This window comes from Rhodamnia argentea, chromosome 3 (assembly GCF_020921035.1).
Source record: "Rhodamnia argentea isolate NSW1041297 chromosome 3, ASM2092103v1, whole genome shotgun sequence".
NCBI classification, from domain to species: domain Eukaryota; kingdom Viridiplantae; phylum Streptophyta; class Magnoliopsida; order Myrtales; family Myrtaceae; genus Rhodamnia; species Rhodamnia argentea.
In genome coordinates this window covers 35,135,287-35,157,979 of record NC_063152.1, presented here as the reverse complement: position 1 = coordinate 35,157,979, position 22,693 = coordinate 35,135,287, and the positions used below count along the sequence as shown (strand labels likewise).

General features: G+C 39.1%; 2 protein-coding genes across 4 annotated transcripts; one reads left to right on the top strand and one right to left on the bottom strand.

The window, feature by feature from the left end:
• Nucleotides 1-186: 186 nt before the first annotated feature.
• Nucleotides 187-22,071, bottom strand: LOC115725937 (26S proteasome non-ATPase regulatory subunit 13 homolog B-like). Of its 3 annotated transcripts, XM_048275864.1 has the most exons (8): nucleotides 22,052-22,071; nucleotides 14,924-14,929; nucleotides 5,204-5,395; nucleotides 2,688-3,131; nucleotides 1,925-2,005; nucleotides 1,419-1,615; nucleotides 1,206-1,305; nucleotides 187-745 (listed from the first exon to the last, which is right to left on the bottom strand). In XM_048275864.1, exons 3-8 carry the CDS (start codon nucleotides 5,351-5,353, stop codon nucleotides 560-562), a joined length of 1,158 nt encoding a protein of 385 aa, XP_048131821.1. In that variant the 5' UTR covers nucleotides 5,354-5,395; nucleotides 14,924-14,929; nucleotides 22,052-22,071; the 3' UTR covers nucleotides 187-559. The 3 variants fall into 3 exon arrangements, with proteins under 3 accessions (XP_048131821.1, XP_030511468.2, XP_030511467.2); XM_030655608.2 differs by lacking the exon at nucleotides 14,924-14,929 and having other exon boundaries at nucleotides 5,204-5,389; nucleotides 22,055-22,066; XM_030655607.2 differs by lacking the exons at nucleotides 14,924-14,929; nucleotides 22,052-22,071 and having other exon boundaries at nucleotides 5,204-5,457.
• On the top strand, nucleotides 11,352-21,259 carry LOC115725943 (protein SENSITIVE TO UV 2). Its single transcript, XM_030655615.2, has 12 exons — nucleotides 11,352-11,894; nucleotides 12,021-12,059; nucleotides 12,577-12,695; nucleotides 14,009-14,100; nucleotides 14,212-14,552; nucleotides 16,567-16,635; nucleotides 17,957-18,039; nucleotides 18,912-19,244; nucleotides 19,377-19,483; nucleotides 19,681-19,841; nucleotides 20,034-20,230; nucleotides 20,841-21,259. Exons 1-12 carry the CDS (start codon nucleotides 11,367-11,369, stop codon nucleotides 21,103-21,105), a joined length of 2,334 nt encoding a protein of 777 aa, XP_030511475.2. The 5' UTR covers nucleotides 11,352-11,366; the 3' UTR covers nucleotides 21,106-21,259.
• Nucleotides 22,072-22,693: the final 622 nt, after the last annotated feature.

Sequence of the window (22,693 nt, the reverse complement as noted above, 5' to 3'; positions counted from 1 at the left end):
CATTTGTCAATGGCTGATTGCCGGGTGATAATGATGCTCTCATATGACATTAGCCCTCCATACATCGAGTTTGCAGAAACCCAAATCTTCAATCATGAAGAACTCAAGGACATTGAGTATATATATATATAGTGGCATCATATGCCCTAAGAAGCACAAGCAATGGGAGCGGGCACGATAATAATTCCATTGGCACAAAGAATTTCATGTCCAATTGAAAAATAATAAGCAATTCATCCATATGACACAGATCATATCAGGAATATCGAATGAGATTCTCCTTGCATATTCTGCTGTCTGTCTTTAGCAAGTAAATGATCGTCTTAACCTAACAATTAAGTCCCCGATCGATTGCCGAATACATTCACCCAAAGCACAAGAGACAGCCACTTCCACTGAAGAATGATTGAAGTAAAATACGGACACAGAAGGAAGCACTAATATGGACCAAGTGCCCAACGACCTCACACTTGTCTCTTTTCTTTCACCTCCTTTGGCTTTGTTGTCGGAACATTTAGTCGGGGATGTTACAATTGGCAGAGAGGAAAGCAACATAAGACTACACAGTGACAAGATCAAGTGTTTCCGCTTCAACGGATAACAAAGCAGTGTGTACTTTATCCAGCCAACCATCCAACCGATCTCGCAGGGATTTAACTTGCGGAATGCCTAGAACTCTTGGTTGGACCCAAGAAACATGCACTGTTCCCTCTAGTTGATCAATTACACCCTCAATAAGATGAACCTGTGTTGAGATAACCATAGGTAAATATAACTGAATGAGCAGGCGTAGAACAAACAGTCCTTCTAAAAAATGAATAGGTATGAGAGAAAAAAGAAAGAACAAAAGATTCCACTGCCCATGTATCTTTGGGATCAGACCAAGGTATACTCTCTTAATTAGGAATAAAACTTCTACCTATCTATATGACTATCAATTATTCATTATTTGAATAATCTCAACCACTAATCTATTGGGATGGAGTTGTTCTGTCTTCAAGCTTCATATATAAAGCTGAACCATAAGGCCAAGTCAAACTCTAGCCAAATGAACTCAAAACTAGAAGGATCAAATACACAGCAAGAACAAAGATGACGTCCAATCTTCTCATCAGATGTGACGATGCCATAGAACAGCCCGCCAAATTAAGATATTACAGAATGACAACCACCAAAAGAGATACAAAAGAATTGGGAAGACTTACAGAAAGGCTCTTCATGAGAAGGTGCTCAACATCAGCTACACAAAGCTTTGTGCGTTCAGCAATAACGCTCAATGGAATTGTCCTATCTTCTGATGGGCGGCTGCAAGGACAAAAATGAATACTTTATATGGGGAGGAATACATGCTAATAATGCAAATGGAAAATAATAAGTATGCCAGAAATAGAGGTAGGAAAAAGAATAGGAAGCGACACCTGAATATGATTTCCATTAGGCAGAGAATGTTGATTTTCTCCAATAGTTTTTTCTGATTTTTGACCAAACCAGGTTGTTCATTAAGAGCAGCATTGTGTACATGACATAGTTCTTGATAGCATTGCAAATCACCAGCATTAAATGCCTCGAGAATATAGTACATCCACTCAACCTTTGTTCCCAAGAGACTCTTTATCTGTCAAATTTGTTAAAATCAAGATATTAACATAATGGTAAACAAAAAAATGAGACAAATAATGGCAAATTGGAAAGGACCATGTAACCAAAAAGCAAGTTATGCTTGAAGTTGCTTTGTAGAAATTGTCATCAACATAATATAAACAGCTAAGCACTGTACGTGTTACGAATGTGCCTCATGCAAAACTAGGGAGAGCCTTATGCACTTGGTTAAGTTAAAGGAGACCTACCACTGAGATTTTGATGTGGAACCTACTATAGAAAAAAACCTTAAAGAGATTTATGATCTTTTCGGAGAAGTACTTACAATAGGATGCAATAGCAGCTCACCGAAATTGTATATGTCATCTCCCAGTAGTGCAGATAGAGATAAATCAAATGCCAAATCCTAATAAAGAAGGACGTGTCAGAAACTAATTCTCATAAACCGCCATTACAGAATACTAAATGAAATAAAAGCATCAGTGATTCAACATGCAGAAACAAAAGAAGAATCTGCAATCCTTTTCCTTCACTGAGGTCATCTCCAACTTCTTGATGACCACCTCAACATAAAACATTCCTGGCCTTTAACTGTTACAAAAGTCTTTTACAAATATTTACTTCCACCAAGCAGTACACTTTTAAGTGAAGTTAAGAGGAAAGACAAATGGGGATTCATTTGACTGGAAGTCCATTCAACATAGTTTATGATAGTAAGCAGCATGCAGCAAAGCCCCACTGAAAGTCTAAAAGGAGAGTAACATCTATACACAAACACACAAATTGAATTATTTGGACAGGAAGTGAGGTTGGTGGGTGGCAAGGCAATATACAGCACTGTATGAATTAATCACTAATGAGTAGAGTAACCATCCCATTCCACCATTTACTATTTCTCCAACCACGGAAATATCCAATGTGCAAGAACCAAGAGTAAAAGAATGACAGTTTCATGAAAAAACTAAACCATCGTTGGGAATTGACAACCCATATAAAGCAATTTAAATCTAAGCTTGAAGTACGATTGGGAATGGCTTCCTCTCTAGAAAGTTGGTTTACACATTATGATGCAATTGTAAACCAAGTACCTGTTTAAATGCATCCGAAAGAGATTCCACTGCAGTATATGCCAGATAGAGGAGAGCACTTTTATAGAATTCTGCATATTCCTTTCGAACCTTGTGATATTGTGATGAAACCCAATGGTAGCTGGCATATACAGATGGATCTATGTCAGTCATGCTATCAAGAGCGCTCTTTCCTTCTTCCAAAAGTTTTTTACACTCCTTTTGCTCCTCATCAAGCTTGAACATAGCTATCTGCATCTTAATGTAGAGGATAGGCTCTTCCACACGCTGCTCACGGGTGGATTGAAGCTTCTCTATAATCCCGTCGAGATAACTAATGGAAGCTTGTTTCTCCGAATACTGCCTAGAAACTATTACAGCGAAATGCGCAAGCTTGAGAAGATTAATTTTGGTCTCAAAGTCAGTGATGAAATTATGATACAACTGTATCAACAAATCACCAGCCTGAAAGTCAGCAAAGGCAAAAACAAGGGTTATTGGATGCTAGACAAGCATCAATGCCAAATGTAACCAATTGCTATGAAGAAAAACATCATGAAACTAACTAATGGCAAGAAGTTAAAGAACTCGCTGAAATGGCATGTATTGCATACCACTACCAGACAAGGATAGACCAAGAAAAAGTTACGGCTAATGATCAAAACATATCAATGATGCTGACGACGATAGTACTTTAGCGTGCTAAAGTCAGCCATAGTGCCCCGGGCCCCCTACCTGGAAACGGACAAAACAAATCCTAGTCCACATTTTAGAAAACTCGCTACACCGCTAACCATTGAATGAGATATTACAAAGATTACCTTATTCTACCATGCGAATACATGAAGGAGCAAGAGAGAGTATGGGGGAAGGAAGGGAGCAGAGAAGTGCAGGGGACGCCCCATTCCTGGTACCAAAACCATCAATAGCTTAATTTCTTTTAGACTTAGACACCAATTACATTATTCATTTCACACTTAGAAGTTGCCCTTGGATCCTAAAAATACTCAAAATTTGATTTCGCTACTAGACATTTAAATTTGTAACTATATATTCTCACATTCATGTTTGCAAAATCAGAAAGCGGGTACCCTGCAAAGGTTGCCCACTCACAAAACACTGAAGATCACATAGACTTCAACCTTTCAAGATTTTTATAGAATTGAATGTCACTATCAATCATTTTTCAGAAAAGTGCTATTTGCTTAAGGTGAACCTTAGACAAATGGGTCGAGTACTTCACAATCTTGTGAAAATTTCTTCAGGTCAGAAAGTTCAGACCTCATATATTCACAGTCGGAGTAAGTGTAAACGGATCACACTTATTCATCTACTACCATCAAGACAAAAAAGGAAATAATCCCCACTTGTACTATTAATAAATGCAACCATCCTTTTCCAAAACAATTCATTTTCTACTGTGTTTAACCAGTGATTAACAGAAAAGTAGGTTGCGATATTGTTGCTAATCTTCTGTTAAACATTTTAGTGAAAAGGGCGCATTCTACTTGTATCATATTTGGCCCCTCTAAAAGGATCTATTCTAGAAATCAAAGGAGGGGGAGTAGGGTCTTGGTCGACTAGCGATGCTTATCAAATTATCTAGAAAAGAACTCAGACTATGCAATGACTTATAGGAGAAATGCATAGCAAGCACAAACCATAATGGCGATTATGATCCACCACCAGGACTAGAAGTTGGATTGACTAAACAATTTAAAGTGGGCAAGAGAAACATTCGCTCCCCAGCCACTAAGTAATCTACAAAGCCTTGCTTAAAACAACATGCATATATCTCATTTTGTGATACCCTCGCAATTAATTCCCCCTAAAATTCCTTGATTTCAGGGAACTTTAGCAGGTTACTTATTTGGTCCTGCACTCTAGTTAAATACTTTCCCAAAAGTCACTATATAATCTCCTCATAGAACCTCAGAACTGGCTAGACAATCCCCTTTAGTCATCACCTTGACATCAACATTGACATACCAAAAAACTTGCTTTGGTTGCTAGCTACATTGTTGAAGAACTGCCATGCCAACAAACACAGACTGAAGCAAACTTGAACAGAAGGAAAGAGACTTACTATGTCTCTTTCTCCTTCCCTCTCTTCCTCTCTCCCCCTACCCGTTTCAAATTCAAAGCAAAGGAATGCCTTTCAAATCCTCAAAAGGGATAAACTGCAATAGAGTCATAGCCACCTCAGTCAACAACATTCAAGGAAAATTCCCGCAACCCGAAGACATCCCACCTTCTCATATTCCATATCTCTTCAGCACCAAACAACAGGACAACAATTAAAGCACGAATTTTTCCATCTTGCTAAGGGATTAAAAAAAAAAGGCTCCCCCAACCCTAATCGACAATGCCATCACCTACCAGACTACGCTTTCCCAACCGCGAGACGTCAAAACAAATAAACAGAACACCAGGCCTCCCAAAGGCCTCAATTCCGATCCTACGGGGAAATGAAAGACGGTCCACATAATCACGAAATTAAAAACTCATAGCCCAGAGAGAGGACGAGAGAGTTTGACCTGAGAAACAGCGAGAGCGACAAACTGCTCGAGCTTGAGAGTGAGCTGGTGCCAGAGCTTCTTCTGGTAGAGATCCGCCAGCGAGGTGTACCATTCCGCCATCTCCGGATGCGCGCTGCGCAGCGTGTCCAGGTACTGCAAGGCCGCCATGGCTGCTCCAACACCCAACTCGGAGAGAGAGAGAGAGAGAGAGTTAGGCCTCCTACACAAGCAAGGAGTTAGAGAAGTGCGTGCCTCTTTGCGGTCGTCTTTTCTTGAGGAGAAAGAAAAGAATTGTCCCGGGTTTCGAGTTTTGCTCCGACTCCGAATAGGGGAACGGACCCACGACCGACCCGAAACGACCGGTCCGGTTCCCTAAGGCCTGTTTTGCCTTTCCGTTCCGTGCTGGGCCGGGCCATTGACAGCTTTTATCTAGTTTTAACTTTCAATCATTCAATGTTTTTACCGACCAAAATTTCATTCGTCTCCTATGTTTACAATATAAATATGAGCCGAATTTGTTATCTTTCGTTCCAAAGTAGAAATAACATATGAAAAAAGTGTTGGATGAATTTAAAGAAATGTCAAAAGAATGGATTTTTTAGGAGGAAAATGGCCGGATGCATTTGGGGCCACAAATTCTATTCGAATCCAAAGTTCTCCGATCGGATCCTCTCGGTCGAATTTATTGGAATCAGCTTTGCTTTCGAGTTTGGAAAAATCTATCGAGCAAGTCTCTTCACGTGTTAATGGAATGTGTGTATAACACTCACTCGCTAAACAAGTCGGATGTCCGACTTAATAGTCCCCGCCCATGTTTGCTTATGAAATTTTCTTTTGTAAGATGATTGGTTCAGATAGCCCGAAGCTTCCATGTGATGGAGCTCAAGCCCAAAAAGGCAATTGCTCGTCAAGCCATGCTCGAATCGGGCTTTGAGCTTAGTCAATTTAGGTGGGTTCGGCGGGCAGTCGAAGCTACCGTGATCAATGTAATCAACACTTTCTTCCTCGTTCCCACATGCGCCTACTAAAATGTTCCATAAATGAAGATTTATGAATTCCTCCTGCTCGAACTTGATGAATAATGGTGGAGTATAGTTTTCGTTCCAAGCTCTCCATTATAAGATGTTTATGCATAACTTTCTTGGGCAGGGTAGTGAACTTTGGTCTTGATGAGTGGAATCAAGATTGATTACTAAATAGTCTTATCCAAATTGACTCAAAATGTTTCATAGGCCCAATCCATTAGATGCGAGCCCGTGGGCTGCCGTGTTTCGATTCTTTGCCCTTTTCTTTTTACTTTTATTTTTTTTTTCATTCTTCATAATATCCGATATTCATACTATCGGCTTAGCTAATTCCCGTGCACTTATATATATATTTCCAGATAAATCTTCCCTCATTCAGTATAGGCAGGAAGTGCATGATTACTTTGAATGGGACGCTTCCTCATTCGAATTTGAAACTTGAGAATTCGGATCTACAGAAATGGCAAAAGGCAAGATTTGACTTTTGTTAAGTCTGACCACTCGGCTATCATTTTCTGACTTTTACTTTTCATGTAAGAGATTTGACTTTATTAGTAGCCTCAAATCTTCACATGAAGACAATAGAAGAATAGATTGAATGACCGAGGAAAGGCAATGGGGTGACAAAGAGGAAGGATTAGAGGAAACAAAGTGACTAAAGATCCGTTTATTTGAAAAACGCAATTCTTTTGAAAAATTAATTTTTGATTTTTTGGTATTTGCGTGAACGGAAAAGTTATCGATCTACAAGACACGTTTTCCATAGACTAATAACAACAAGCTCGAAAAAATGATTTTTCTTTTTGGGCAAGAAAGGAAATCACTTTTCTTAAATAAAAACTAACCATTTTCCTAAAAAATGATTTGTAAGAAAATTGTCTACCTTTATCATAGAATTTTTCGGTTAACCCCGCTCTAAACTTATTGTTTTCAATTTGAGAAAAACTTCCATAAATCGGTTAACTTTTCATCATCCAAACATGAAAATTCAGAAAACAATTTCACGTAAAATAGTTTTTGTTCAAACAAACACACTCTACATAAAAAAAAAAAGTCACTACATTTCATTTGATTGTCAAAAAATCATTTGATTAAATATGTGATCAATCATATCCAAATCATTTTAAGGAATAAGACAACTTTTAAACTTTTGAGATCATGCGACTTTTCTAAAATTGAAACTAATTTACTCTTTTAGATGAATAAGTAAGTACTTTTATAGTCGATTTGTTTAAAGAAGAACTATTTCTGAGAAATTGTTTTTCGATATTCAAGTGTTTGGATGAGAGAAAACTAATTGATCTACATAAAATTTTCCCATGAATTAAAAAGAACAAGCTGAAAGTAGGAATAAACGGCTTTCTCTTCTAGCCAGGTTCAAATGATGTTCCATAAACCACCAAACATGTGAAAATAAACCATTTTCTTTAAAAATGATTTTCATGAAAAATATTTTATATTATCATGAAATTTTCAGTGAAATAAACATACTCTTATTCGACAAAAAAAAAAAACACTCTTAATTAAGTTAATACAAACAGATGGACCAATTGAGATTCAACTACATTTTATGTCATATAGTGGAACATATGTTTCAACAATTCAACATATCATTGCGATCAACCAACAATTAGAAAATAAGCACGACTTGCTCCCAAGCATTTAAGTTTGCTTACGTTAAAATATCTCACATTGCTTCTCTGGATTTTATATGGCATCAGGGCTATATTCTGCCCCAATATTTCGCGTGTGCGGCCTTCCACTCATCAAATTTGACACGCCCTTCCTAATTTGGCTAGCATGTGAAGGGTGTCAAAGTACCACACATCACTTGTGTACTAGTTTGCGTGTTCTTAGTATAATTATGGTTTCCCAGAACTTGTAAACTTAAGCTGCCGGGTTCCTTTTATGTTCTTGTCTAGAAATTTTTTTCGATAAACTAGCTATAGGGGTTGTCCGTATAACTCGTGCAATGCACATATTCTTGCTCAGATGAGCTCACGAGACAACAAGCGTACAGCACAATTATTTGGTACAACATACAACAAATCGAACAACCCAAATTAAATGTCCATACTATTTGGCGAACGTGGACATTTCAGTCGAAGCATTGGACCGCGTTGGGGTTTGACTTGCATACATTTGACCATGTCGGACCTCTTCTTCAATCCCCTCGAAGCCGACCAAGAAGACTAGTCCGAACGTACTTCCCCACGACCCGGTCCAAATGGCATGTCCCCACTACATCACTTCCAACAATATAGTCCCGCTTAAAAACAAAAAAAAAAAAAAAAGGAAAGGGAAAAAGAAAAATCAATATTAATAAAAATATAGTTTTGGTTCCGCTAATGTAGCCGTATAATAAGTCAAGATTGGCAACCAACTCCACCTACAAAAGACCAACCGCACCCACATTTGACACCATCCCACCAATTCAAAAGTTGCTTCAGAGATCATCATACAAAAGGAATTCGGATTCGGTGTGTTCCGACCACAAGAGAAAAGCTCAAACTGTTCCTCAGAAATCTCCAAACCTTTTAACAACACAAGCAGAGAGGATGGGGCAGTACAAGACCCTGCTGACATGCCTCGTTCTCGTGCTCTTCATCTTCGTTGCCGCCGCCGCTTCGCCTCACCCGACCACCGGGAGGATTCATCATCACGCGCTGCGGAAGCACCATGCCGGTAGGCTGCACCAGCACCCGCACCCGCACCCGCACCCGCATCGGGCATGGCAGAGGAGGCCGGGGGCGCACCACGGAAGGCATCGCGGCCCTCGGAAGCAGCACCTGGTCGAGCCGGCAGCCGAGGAGCACAAGTTGCGGGCGCCGCTGTAGATCTCTTTTAGCTTCTTGATGTTCCTGCGAACGCCTCTGCCTTCATGCTTGTTCCAAGTTCGCTGAAGTTCGAGTTCAAAAATGTATCTTTCAAATTTGTGTGTTTTTGTAAAGGACGTTTTGATGTTCGGTGCGTCGACGACGGGCCAAGAGGAGGCTGGCGAGGCTGTCGCCCCCTCGGTCGTTCGATACTCGTCGCAATTTGCAGCAAATATACATTTCAAAATCCAAAATTTTGTGCTAGTCATGACAGCCTTTAATTCTAAGCTCAGTATAGATCTTGTACCAATCTTGTATTTTTTATGAAGAAATACATTGTAGGATTGATATGTAAACCTTATACTTTAATAACTTCAACTAATATATATTTGTTTTTTTATGAAGAAATACAAAGTGCTACTTTTTTATTTACTTTTTTTGAAAAGTGCATTGGAAGTCCTAAAACTTGTTACAAAAATATAATTGAGTCCTAAACATTTCAAAAAGTGTAATTAAGTCCTAAAACTTATCACGAAGGTGCATTTGAGTTCTAAAACTTTCAAAAAGTACAATCTACTTCTAAAACTTATCATATTAGTCCAATCAAGTTTTTCTATTGGTTGTATTTTTTAAAAATTTTATGATTCAAGTGTACTTTCGCGACAAGTTTTAGGACTTGATTATACTTTTTGAGAGTTTTAGGACTCATTTACACTTACATGACAAGTTTTAGGACTTTCACTGCACTTATTCCTTCAATTTTTTTTTTATTTCGTCCCTAGAGGATGAGTCAATTTCATGTGGGAAGATTAATATTTTTTAATCATTGACGAGAGCCTGACCAGTGAATTTTTCAGGCCCAAAGTCATCTCTATTCAATCAACTTGACGTACAAATATAATAATTTTTCAAACCATATGGTCGCACAGATTATCGGGCCCTTCTGTCCCCAACTAGACTGACTATCATGGTCACTAATGGGGTCTGATAGCAGACCTTATTAAATCATATAGTTAAAGAATATAAAGAAGTTTATTTACAGGCTTTATTACATGACCATATCTAAGTTAAGAAGATAAATATAGTACCAAACATAATCAATGATATGCTCTATTAAAAGAGATGTATGCATATCCGGACAGATGTGCAGAATCAAGTAAATATCTTAATATCGCTATTATTTTCCTTAGACTTAAGCTTGAGTTTAAATAGTGTAACCTGCGAAAACTTGTTTGTCCACGAAATCGGTGCTCAACGACAGGCTTAGTGGATCCGCGGTGAGGTGACACGTGGCTATGCGTGAGACGACATCCATCGGTGGTTCGTGGTGAAACTTTGATATCTAGCTAGTCCGAGGACAGTAAGTTTGATGGTGGCATTGGTTTCTTGAAATGCGAAAAGTCGACAATCGGAGGGGAACAACAAACAATTGATGCGGTTAGCTTGCGTAACAATAACCGAGCAATGCGGGTTATACGGCAAGCTTGAAAAAATAGGTACTGAGCGATGCGGCCTATGTAGTTGGCATCAAAAGGAAACCGCCTCCGTGTTAAAGGCTCGACTTGGCGAAACATATGATACTCAACTTGGCATCAAAAGAAAACCACCTCCGTGTCATGGGTATCTATAAATTCGCTTTATGATTGAGTAATATGTAGATTCACCTAATAGTAATTAATAATTTAGACATTCAATTAAAATCGATTGTAGGCTTTGAGTCAAGAATCCGACAATATTAACGACTAAGCTTCTTCTCATTTTAGATCTCTTAAATATTAAAAAGCCAAACACGGAGATGAATTTAAGTTTTCTTACTACCATTCTCATTCTCAAAACAAACTGTATTGGTCTTGTTCTCGGTCCTAAGAGTTAAGAGTCGATCTTTTGGAAAAAAAAAAAAAGAACTTTTGCCTGCATATATGATTGAACCATAAAGTTTCTCTCACTATAGTTCTCATTCTCGAAACAAATTGTATTGGTCTTGTTGTCGGTTACGAGAGTTAAGAGTCGATCTTTTGAAAAAAAAAAAAATTTTTGCCTGCATAGATGATTGAACCATAATTTTCAATATGACCAACATATATGTTTGTCTAGTGAAATGATGTAATATTTATATCTTAATAAAAATCTAATTTTTCCTGAAAAAAGAGAAAATTTGACTGGTTCTTGTTCTTGATTCGCTGGGAACTGAACCGCACCCGGTTCCAACCGGAAGTCACGGGATGGCCGGATCGGTATCCATCCGGTCTATCCACGGGAGTAAAACAGAAAAGAGATACCATGATCGGGAAAAAACGAAATTAACTGAAATATTGGGGCCAAACCGTAATTAAGCATTTCATGACGGGGAGTCTGACGCCTACAGTACAGTTTCTCTCCAGTCTCTCCGATAGGGAGCGAGTGAACTCTTCGATCGCCGATGGCGACACTGCGAAACAAAGCTCCAACACTCATCATCCCGAGCTCTCCCGATCGTCGTCGCCCAGTCGCCTGAAGACGATGATGGACGAAGAAGGCGAAGGGTTCGAAGAATGGGACGCCGATTTCCTCGACCAGGTCATCCAAGTCGAAGAGCGTGCTCTCTCCACCACTCCTTCCCAAATCCATCCTCAAACTCCCTCTTCTCTGCAACCTCCGACCTCCTATTTGCCTCCTCCTCCTCAACCCCCGCCGCAGCCGCGTCGGTTCGCCGCGGCGGCGGCCTCCTCCTCTCTCCCGTACGCCGCTTCCGTCAGCTACTCGCCTCCCAAGGAGCTCTCTCAGAGGCCGCCGAATGGAGCCGGCAGGACGGCGTCCGCATTGCCTTCCTCATCGTTGCCGGTTTCGCGCTCCGGAAGTTTTAAGGAGCTCGACATTGAGAGTCTAAAGGTAGGGCTTTTGAGATGAATATGGTCTGCATTACTTTCGGTTGGTATGAATAGCTTCTCTTTTGTTGTTTTTTCGTTTTGCGCCTTTTGGTGATTGATGTTCCGGTTGTCCTTCGATATTACGCAGAGAGAGCTCGGCTATATTCCGAAGGAGATCCCGTACCGAGTATGTTTCTCATCTTTCATTTTCTCTATGTCTGAGGCCAAGACGTGACATTCTTTTTGCTTTTATGTCTTTTACTTTGATTAATTGGATTACGAATTAGCATGCATGGATGCTAGAGTCTTCGAAGATGTTTTGCCGGAGAAATATATTTTAGTCGTGCGGATGGATTGCTTTTGTTGTTTTCATTCTTAAAAGTTTAGGCTGAAGATAATGTTAGCCAACTGGATGTTTGTATGTTTCTGCAATACCATATTGGCGCGTGGATTAACACATAACTCTGCTAACATAGTATTCAATTGGTAAAGGGTTGCCTTTCCCGCTTCGTTTGGAATATGCTTGAGCGTCCTTAAATTCTTCCCAAACTACTTATACACTCATGAAGATAGCTGAACATCCATGTGTTGTTCTTCTATGCTTGTTTTTCCTTTACTGTTTGTTGCTTTTTTCTGTGGTCCTACTATACCATGACGAATTTCTTTTATAGTTGAACATAGAAATGTTTTTAATGAACTCTCAGGAGCCGGAACAGGCTAAATTTAGGAAGGAAAGAGGAAAAACAGAGGAGCAACTTAAATTTGTATCTTTTCGTGATGGAGGGAGACTTGCTGATGATCACAGTTCAAAGAGAATTAGCTTGTAAGTGAAGCTCTTTTTCCTGGTTGCTCAGTCATTGATTGCAAGTCTGATGCTTATGAAGGAGGCAAAGGCAATGAACATTTGATATAAGTTATTCGCTTCTAGCAGCAAGAGGAAAAGCATTTGTGATATGGCTTTTTGTAATACTAGCATGCATGACCTAAAAGGACAGCATGAGTTTGTGGTTGTTCAGACCTATTTCTCTTAGTTTTCTGGTACTTCTTTTACATGCTTTGATGTGATGAGCAATGTACTGTGAGTGCTGAGACAGTTCCTAGCAGACGAGTCTAGTCCTTCAGACCTACATACGCTAGGCTTCTTCATATTTTTGAGTAGGTAAGCAGAGTCAACATAAGGCCATTCTTTATTGCTGGTCACAGGTAGCACAGGTCAAACTACCTTGGAGTATCAGACTTAGATGTGTATTTTTATGATGCATGCAGCATTTCTGAATATATACTGCAGCTTAAAATGATCTTGCATCTGCTAATGGTTATTTTCAGAATTTAGCTATCTGTCTCTGTCTTTTGACTTCTGAAATAACTTTTTGAATGCTCTCTTTATGTCTCTTTGTTTCGTTCTCTGATGATTTCACTAAACACTATCTCTACAAAAGTAAACCTCCATTAGTTGCTTCAAATACTGCCATTCGATATATTTCTCCACCTGTGAATTGCAAACAATCTACAATTTTCAACCACCCACCCGGGTGGCGCTGCTGGTTCGCGCACTCTTCCTCTCGCAAAAGGTCGAGTGTTCGAATTCCAAGGGCGTTGCGGGGTGACTTAACCGGTGGTACGTGTGTGATGGCTAGCACGTGTTGCCCCCAAGGTTTACCCCTCGGCTGCCGGCCGTGCGGGGGTTTCCCCCGGGTCATCACAAAAAAAAAAAAAAAAAAAAAACAATCTACAATTTTCAGAAATGGCACATGTAGTCTTTTCCTTTTGGCCAGAACAATATGCAGTCTTGTACTTTCTACAACTAGCAGAGCTTCTAAAAAATTTCATTTTAAAGACATTGTAAGCATTTGCAACCAGACGCTTCGCAGAGAGTCTTATTTAGAAGAAATAAAGCGACTCTTCACTAGGTGTTTCCGGGTGGTTGTCATGCTTGGCAGAGAATGAGAAGCAAACAATTGATGAAGAATGCCTTGGAGCACTTATTACATAATGCTGGTCTAGATACACATGCATTTTACAATTTTACTCATTCAAGACAATGGTTAACTTGAAAAAGTAACTGTTTTGTTGGAGCCTTTACATGTTTGATTTGCAGATTGAGAAATATTAATTTTAAGATTTTTCCTATGGCAGGGATAAGGGAGTGCCTACTTCAGCCAATGTCGTGGTGGAAGTTGAAAATGCAAAACCGTTGAATAATCAGGCTTGGTCTCAGACTAAGATAGGTAGGCCTTGATTTACGATGTTTCTTAAAATGGTCCTAAAATTTCTTCTGCAAGGTTTTCGTTCTGTGGACACGGGGTCCTGACAAATTGGCTTGTGCCTTTCTCTGGCAGAATCAACCTCTAGAACTGTTGGAGTTCAAACAGATGAAGCTGGTGAAACTACTGGCGTTCAGTTCAATAATGATCTATACGCTCGTCGGGGCCTCTCTAGGAAGTTGCTATCTGTGTGGAGTCCATCACTTGACCAAAATGCTGGAAGAAGTCTTCTTCCAAAGTTGTATGTTGCTTGTCATTCCCTTTTCAGATGCATGGGCATAGATGTATCCTCCAAAATCAAAATGGACTCTTTGGCAGATGGGAGCTCTACTGATTTTTCTTGGTTGTGCCATCCGCATCCTCTCACTGCTTCAGAAGCTGCTAAAATGTCTAAATTTCATTCTGTTTTCACAAAGGTAGCAGAATATACCTGTACATGCTGCAATTTTTTTTTTTTTTAAGTTGTAAGCGTACTAACATGCAAGGCCACAAGGATTAATTGGCTGTTGGAGATAACAATTTTTTTCCCTGTTGCAGTATATTTCTTCATATAACATAAGTAAATGTGAAGATGATATAGCTCTAACCCATCCTAAAGAAAAACAAAGGCGTCAAGGTTGTGTCGTGTCCTCAGTCAAGTTTCTGCATTATCTGTTGTTTCCTCTGTTGGTTCCTTTGAATAAAAGAAAAAACCTCTGGCAAAGATAAATTTGGGGTGCTGACATTTGAGGAGGGTTGGAGGAAACATTGATGAGTTTAGAAAGAAAGAAATTTAAATTTTCTTGAGGAGAGATTCGTTGTATGTAACCCTTTCTTCTCAAATGCCAAATGCTTTTGTTTAGGGAAATGACAATATGTTGAGAAGAGAAGCTTAGTAAGGAGTATCTAGTCCATTGCTTGCTCATCGCCTATATTGGGCTTATAACATTTCCCCTAAGCCTCTGCAACTTGTTAAAAATATTTCAAAGCCAAAATAAGCACACAAACATTTCAGCTCTGCCTATAGAGGGAACCACTTGCCTATACAAGCTCAATTGCAAGTTCTTTTATGACGTGCCTGGCTTGTCCTGCCCAAATGATTCATTTGATAAGCAAAAGGCTCCCAATAATGGAATAGTTCATTTCTTTTCACCAATTTGGCTTGTCTTGGAAGGACAAGGGCAAACTCTTGGATTTGTTTGAGATTGAGAAATTGAGAAGGATTGGTTTGCTGTTGGACTTTGTCAGTTATTTGCTCCTTCACTTTGCACTTTTTAGCTCGTGATGTTAATTTGCTACAGAATTTACCTTGCCGCTTCATATTACTATTTTAGGGGAAACAATACCAAGAGCATCTAAAATTTTGCTATTGAAGTTCACTTTTTATTTGGTACTTAAAGTTTCAAACTCGCTCTTTAGTCTTAATTACATATTCTGACATTAGCTAGTCTCTCAGTCTTGTTATGGATAAATGTTGTTCACGATTCTTGCATGTTATGCATTCAGAAGTGATACTTACACTGAATTAGGTAGATTGATCTTCAACTATATTATTGACTAGATGCTTGCGTCTGATGGTAGATTTTGGAACAAACTCAACTAAATGAGGCTATTGGGTCAATTAATGACAAAATGAGCACATTCTGGATTGTTAAATGACACTGTTTCAGGAGTTAAAAGTCATATTTATGATTTAGGAACTAAATGAAGAATGAGGTGAACTTTCAAGACTGCTGGTGTTATTTTCTTTATTTGAGCATTTAAACATTAATTTACTCTTTCATCTTAAGTTTTTAGATTAGTAATGGCTCACAAATTCGTTATGTTATTAGAGCGGGAGGCAGGAAGTACCGTGATCAAATCTTTGGGGGCCATTTATTTGCCTAACCAATGAAATGGATTTTCATGTCTCTGTCTTATGCTAAACTTAGGTCTATCTTGAAGGGCAGTTTTACAACATTTGAATATTAAGTCATGCCTTGATCTAATAGTTCATTTCTTAGATTAGTTGGCAGTGGTCCTGCAAAATTCCTCAATCCCTTTAGGACATTCAGGAACTTGTAGTTCACTTTGGTCGTTTTTGGTTGCTAGTTTTGCATGAAGTTCGTCGCAAGGGTGGGTAGGAAATTTTGACTTTTTCTAAGCATGTGACAATTCTGATGCTTGATTCTAGGAATCTGTTTATTGTAAGTCTTTGTGAATACATATTGTCTATGCAACTCTGGAACATTGAGGGAGGGTTTGCCTATCTGTTTCTGCAATTGATTCATGTCTGTTCTTTGAGGTCCTTTCATCATAAAACATCCTAATAATGCAGAATTAGTCGTGACTATTTTGAAGGACTTATATCCAATCAGTGGCATTCTTATCTTGCGGCTTTCTCTATACTAGCATGTTATTAGCGCTAATAATTTGCCTTGAATGTTGATGTTGTTTCTAATTGTGATGCAGGTTAGCAATGGAGTGTCCCAGTTAGAAGCCTTGATCCAACCCCTGTTTGATCTTTGCCGTTTAGACAACGTAAGTTACGAAGACTGCTTTAGTGGCAAAGTTTAAATTTGTTCATGATCTAATACTGTAGTAAGACTTCACTCTTATTCCAATCTATTAGCAAATGCCGACGGCAACTATTATTTAACAGAAGGAATGGTAATTCCAAGATAGTCATGTGGTGGAGAACAAAAGTTAAAGAAGGTGCTATATGCTGTACTTCTGATTCCTTCTGTTCTTTTTTGTCCCTTGCTTTTCTTTTGCATAGTTGGTCTATCTGAATGCCTGCAACCCATTGTCCTATTTATAAACTCAAGGTGTATATCTATGAGAACGCCCTATGTTAATGGATACATAATTTTGTAAATGGGTTCCCGTGTTATTCATTTTGCCTAGGGGCAGTACAATCCTTGGTACCATCTTAATGAAACTTTGTTTATCACTTAAAAAAGGAACAAAATTAGAGTAGTGGTTCATAAAATGAATTGTCAAATAAAGTAAACTCGAAACAAACAATAAAGAACTTTACCAAAAATAAAAATAAAAATAAAGAAATGAATGATGAAACATAAATCATGGATCAACTAACCCCTCTTGGGGGCTTGCTTAAGAATAAGAAAGAGGAATCTCCTGTAAATACTATGGAATAAGGTTTGATGCTATTCATGGCGATTCCATAAATATTCCATTCCAAAAATCTACAGTTCGAAACAATTGGAATTTTTTTGGAGAATGGATGCGGTTACTAATTCATGATCTGGCATGTACAGAAGGTTTCCCATTACTTAGCCGGAAAATATGTGGCCATGAAATAGGGATTAAGTGGATCACAATTGACTAAGTGGTAGAGTCGTCAAAACGCCTCTTTCTTCCCTATTTTTATTTATTTATTTATTTAAAGCCCTATGAGTCTGAATATTCTAGGTGATCTTCTCTGTTGTGATACAAACTCAGGATGTTTCCTTTCATGATATCCTTAAGAATCTTTGAAGGTAAAAAGTCATTCACATCCTTCAGGTCGGTGTTAGCACTTTCCTTTGTTTTTGATGCATAGACATTTTCATGTCCCAACTTAACGTGCTTTTGACTAGGAAGTCCCATATGTCTCTTTATGCCCTCTCAGTCACAGGTTCAGTGATCTTGATTAGTCGTTTTGTCTTGTATGTTGTCCCTATTCAGCTCAGGGGTGGGTGAACTTGGTTTGCTTAATAGGGGTTAATACCTGCTTTGCTGTGCATTTTTCAGCTGCCTCGTTTTTTCCTATTTTCTTTTCGGCTGAAGTTGAATTTATCCCTGGATGCACATTTTTAATCTATATTATGTTGGGTGACCTTTCTTTACTGGGGTACAGGTCAATATTGTACATAGGTCCCTCAGTATACTGCACCTGATTCTGAAGCATCTATGTAGCGAGGAAAGGAAATGTGGGGAAAGGTACATAATTGATTCTTCTCATGGATCATTTTATTTCAGTTCTCTGAATAGTAGCATCTTCAATTTTTGACATCAGATGTTTGCTTGTTCTTTTCTGTCATGAATTATTTTATCTGCGTCCATTTATATGCTTGAAGAACTTGAGCAATGACTGCCAATAAAAGCAGATTTGAGAGGAGGATGAGCACTGATAAACTTGAAGTTTGATATGTGTGTTATTATTTTCATGTACACGAAGTAAATGCATTTTCTGGGATAACATTGACAGAGGTCATTTCCTTGGACATACTGTCCTTGTGTGTATCAATAGTGTTTCTGTGACACTGTTTTCTGATTCCATGCATGTTTTGAGATGTTCTCATTTTAGTAATTTGATGCAGGGTAGGATCATATATTTGCTTGTACTTTTTAATATTTCCTTATTCATTTTATAATTGACCCATGGACTTTTTGGCCTATCGAACTTATATGTTATTTCCACCACTAGCATATAATTTTTTTTATTTATTGATAATAAATATTTGTGGTGAGAATACCTTTTCATGTAGCATATGAGTGATGACATAGAGAAAGTATTTTATGGGGCAGATACACCACGTAGTAGTGATGATGTGGTGTACCATCCGATTACTATTGCCGGTGTGATATGGATCTCATCTATTGGTGCATGTGGGTGTGCGTCTCACGTTGAATTGGTTCGTTACACCATGTGTAACTGCTATGTGGTGAATCCTTCATACAAAATGCCTTCTTAGTGTTATGATTGGTGGCAAAGATGCTGTGTACTTTGCTGTTATGTTAACTCTGTCCAAATAAGTAATATCTAGATGCTTATGAGCTTTAATTTGATTTTTCCAGTGCACTCTACTCAGGGAAAATATCATAGTAGAGGGGCTAACATCCAAGAAGAGTTTTTCTTGCATACGAGAATTTGGAAGTGGAATCAGTGGACACCCTCTTTCCGTGAATTGGGACGAGAGATCTTACACTGTCTATGGTTCACAGGGCTTAAGCTCTTCTGATCCAGAAATACAGTTGATGAAGAGCCATAGTGTGCTGTTGTTCTCCTTTCAAGACTGGGTTTCTGTCTTTGAACTTATGCGTCAACTTGTCCAGAAGAACACTGAAGAATGTATAAGGGTAGAGGCTGTCTCCATCATGAATTTGATTCTGCTAAGGGGCAGTGCTTATGAGGACAGGGAAAAGTAAGTTCTGATTGCACCTGCTAGTTAAAATTAGGACAATTTAGGATTAGCAACTTATATACCACCAAGGAAAAAGATGACTGCTAATTTGACTCTTTTTTAAACTTGGTTTAATTGACTTCTAATGATCAGGTTTGGATGTCCACTGGTTCTTGAAAGCATTTCGACACTCCTAAAGAAGGAATCTGGATTATGTGTTCAAGAGCAAGCATTACATCTGCTGTTCCTTCTATTCAATAGTATGTTCAGTTTACGTGTTCTTTTCCTTTTAAATTTCATTGTATGAGCATACTTTGCTGAGACATAAGAGGTCAGATTGAGGAAAATTAGCAATGTTGCCTCAGCCCTGGATGTCGAAAGTGAGGCTTAATGAGCTTCTTGCTGGCATAAACTCATAACCCATCCTTGTAATTTGAGTTTCTGTTAATATCTGTAGGCCCAAAAATCTTGGAGACGTTCTTCTGCGGTTTTAAAAAGAGGGAATGTGCTTCCTCTGTGGATGGCAACGATGACAAAAACATGACAATTTTTCGAGGATCTGATGTTATTCTTGAGGGCTTGGCAGATTGTGTATCTTCTAGGGAAAGTTGCATACAAGTAAGGATTGTTCTTTTGGTGTTCTTGTGTTCTGTAGTTGCTTGATAGACATTGACATCACACCTACATGATCATCAGCCAAAAGCTTATTTCTTGTTGACGTCAATATGTATTTGAAGTTGGCATTCCTACTAATGATAGTATGAACAAAATTATCTCTTCACTGGAATTCCACGTACTGTCCACTTGCAGGGCTTGAAGCTTCAAAGAAGAGCAACAATGCTTTTGGCATTTTTAGCCTCATCTGGAACGACTGGCTTTGAGATCCTTATGAATCACAAGCTATCCAATGGGGCGAACTTCCTTATGTTGATTTTGCAAGCATTGCTATCAGAGATGGATGTGGAAGCAGGAGGCCCTACTGAGCCTGCAGAAATCCTGAAAGAGAGGTAGTTGATTATGACCAGCATCTTGATACCTTTTTGGCTCTACTTCTTCTATTGCAAGTAGCTTGATTTATTGGTTTATTGTAGCAATTCTCTGTAGAATATATGGAGATGATGTCTGTTGGTGGAGACATTGCTACTTCAATTTCCTGGCCTCTTTAGTTTGATCTTAGGGGCCTCTCTCCTGAATTCTCTAAAAGCCAGTAGGAAATATTTTATTGAACAAATTTTTGGGGAAATGTGACGAGTGCTGCTGCATGCCAATACAACAATGATTGATTTCTGTAAGTGGCTTCACTAACTGTAGTCTGTACCATGACAAAACTAACTAAAGATATTGCCAGGTTCTACAGTTTACACAAACAGTATGCTGGATGCGGCACTCTTCCTTTTGATTCTTCTCTATTTAATGATTCTTTTGTTAGATAGCTATATTTAACACCTTAGTCATATGGCAGTGCCATTATCTTAGGTGCTTGTGCTTGCATTTACTTTCAGGATGTTATTCTTGAAGTACCAGTTGATTATCAGTCCTGAACATCCCTATCGGGTCTTTGCCGTTGACTTAGTTTCTGCCTTCCTTTCTCGTGCACTAACCTGTACTATTTCTCAGGAGCTTACTGATGCGGGAAGCTTTGATATTACTCAACCGACTTGTGTCCAACCCTGCGTATTCTGCTGCTAGCTTACAAATATTGACAAACAGCAGAGATATGGCCAGCTTGACCATTAATGTTGCAAACCGTATGGCCCAAAGAAATATTAGGATTATTCAGCTAGACAGCATGCATAGGCAGACGAGGGAATCTGAGGTTGTTGAATTGGGAAGAGCATTTAAACGAAGAGTTTATGCTTATTTAGGCGATCATGTATCATAAAAGCCCTCGTATAACCGAGTGTTATTTTAAAATTTTGATGGCATCAGCATTTATTGAAGCCAGCTGAAAAACTAAGCAAGCAGGGGCCCCTGCTTACCCTTTGCAGATGATGGATGTTAAATGGGGAGTTTTGGCACACTTAACTGGTGCATAATCAAGGTGGATTATTTTGGCGCTGAGAGGATTATCCCTGAAACTTGTGAATCTGGAACCTGGGGTTTACGTCGGTTCAAGATTCCAGCTTTTGTTCTTATCCTTCGAAGGGTGTGGCTGATCGGTTTATGTAATTTGGCTACTACAAAAGCTGTCGGAAATGTAATTATGCCTGACAATGTAAAGAACATTTTTTTGGCAATTTCGGGAAGTTTTGCAATCAATAAGAATGATTTTGTATGTGACTCTGGTTGTTCATGCTGACATTTTCATAACCGACTTCATCAAATTTTTTCAAACTGCACGTGTTCTGGTCTCTTATAATGGCTAGATGATATGATCTCGTCGACAGCATTTTCAAAATAAAACTACTCATCAAAACGGACGGGGGCATTAGCGAGAAGCTTTTGTGTTTTTCTTTCACACAGATCCAGGAAATTGATGTTTTTTTTTTTTTTTTTGGGGTTCGGGATCCAGGAACTTTGTTGGAGACTTTGCAAAATATATAGAGATGGACGCAATTTTTTTGATGGAAGAGCTTTTCCTCTGCATCAAGATTCCACTCTTCATGTTAATGGAGATTGGTATAGCCCAGGAAGTTGATTGCGGTCTCTTTCGTTTCGCTCCTTGCTGATCCAATATGGATTCTCCTCCTAGTTGGTGCTTATTGTCAGTAGTGATTTCCTACCTCCAGTTCCCTTTGAGGGCAAAATCCTGGAACATTCGGTTCATGGTTGAAGTTGTCCGAGTTTCACTTAAAATAGCTGTTCGTCGGGGGTTTGGCTTTGGGTTGGAGAGAGAGAGAGAGAGAGAGGATATTGTAACACTAAGGAAAAAGCATGGAGTTCGAGGGAAGCAAGACCTCGGACCTTCATCGAAAGTCTCTCGTACGCTAACATTCTGGGCATAGGGATGGTTTACGACTAATACAACTGTAAGAGACTTGTCATGATGAGGCAAGAAAAACCATTTTGGAGTCTCTAACCTAAGTGAGATTCAGTGGAGAACTCCAGGAGGGTTGGCATTTGTTTGAGACCGACACCTGCGAAGATGGGCTAAACGAGGAAAACACGGGAAATTGTCTTCACTGAGTTGCAGAAGAGCAAAAGACTCCAAGGCGTGAATCTTTCTTTTTCTTTGCCAACTGAGGGCGCCATTCACGAGGAGCAATGTCGAGACTGTTCAGTGGACGAAAGCGACTCCAATTGCGACACATCGAAGTCCCGAGAGGGCTTCTTGAGTGATTCATAAGTAAGGACTGCAACATCGTGACATGTTCCACAAGGGCCAAGCTCGCAAAAGGAATACTCGAGTAATCATACAAGGTGGTTACAAACATGTAATTGGTTCCTCATAAGAACAGAGTTTCATCTTAAATCTGCATAGGCTCGAAGAAGTTCAAAGTGAACAGACACCATCCCACTCCACCCTTCTC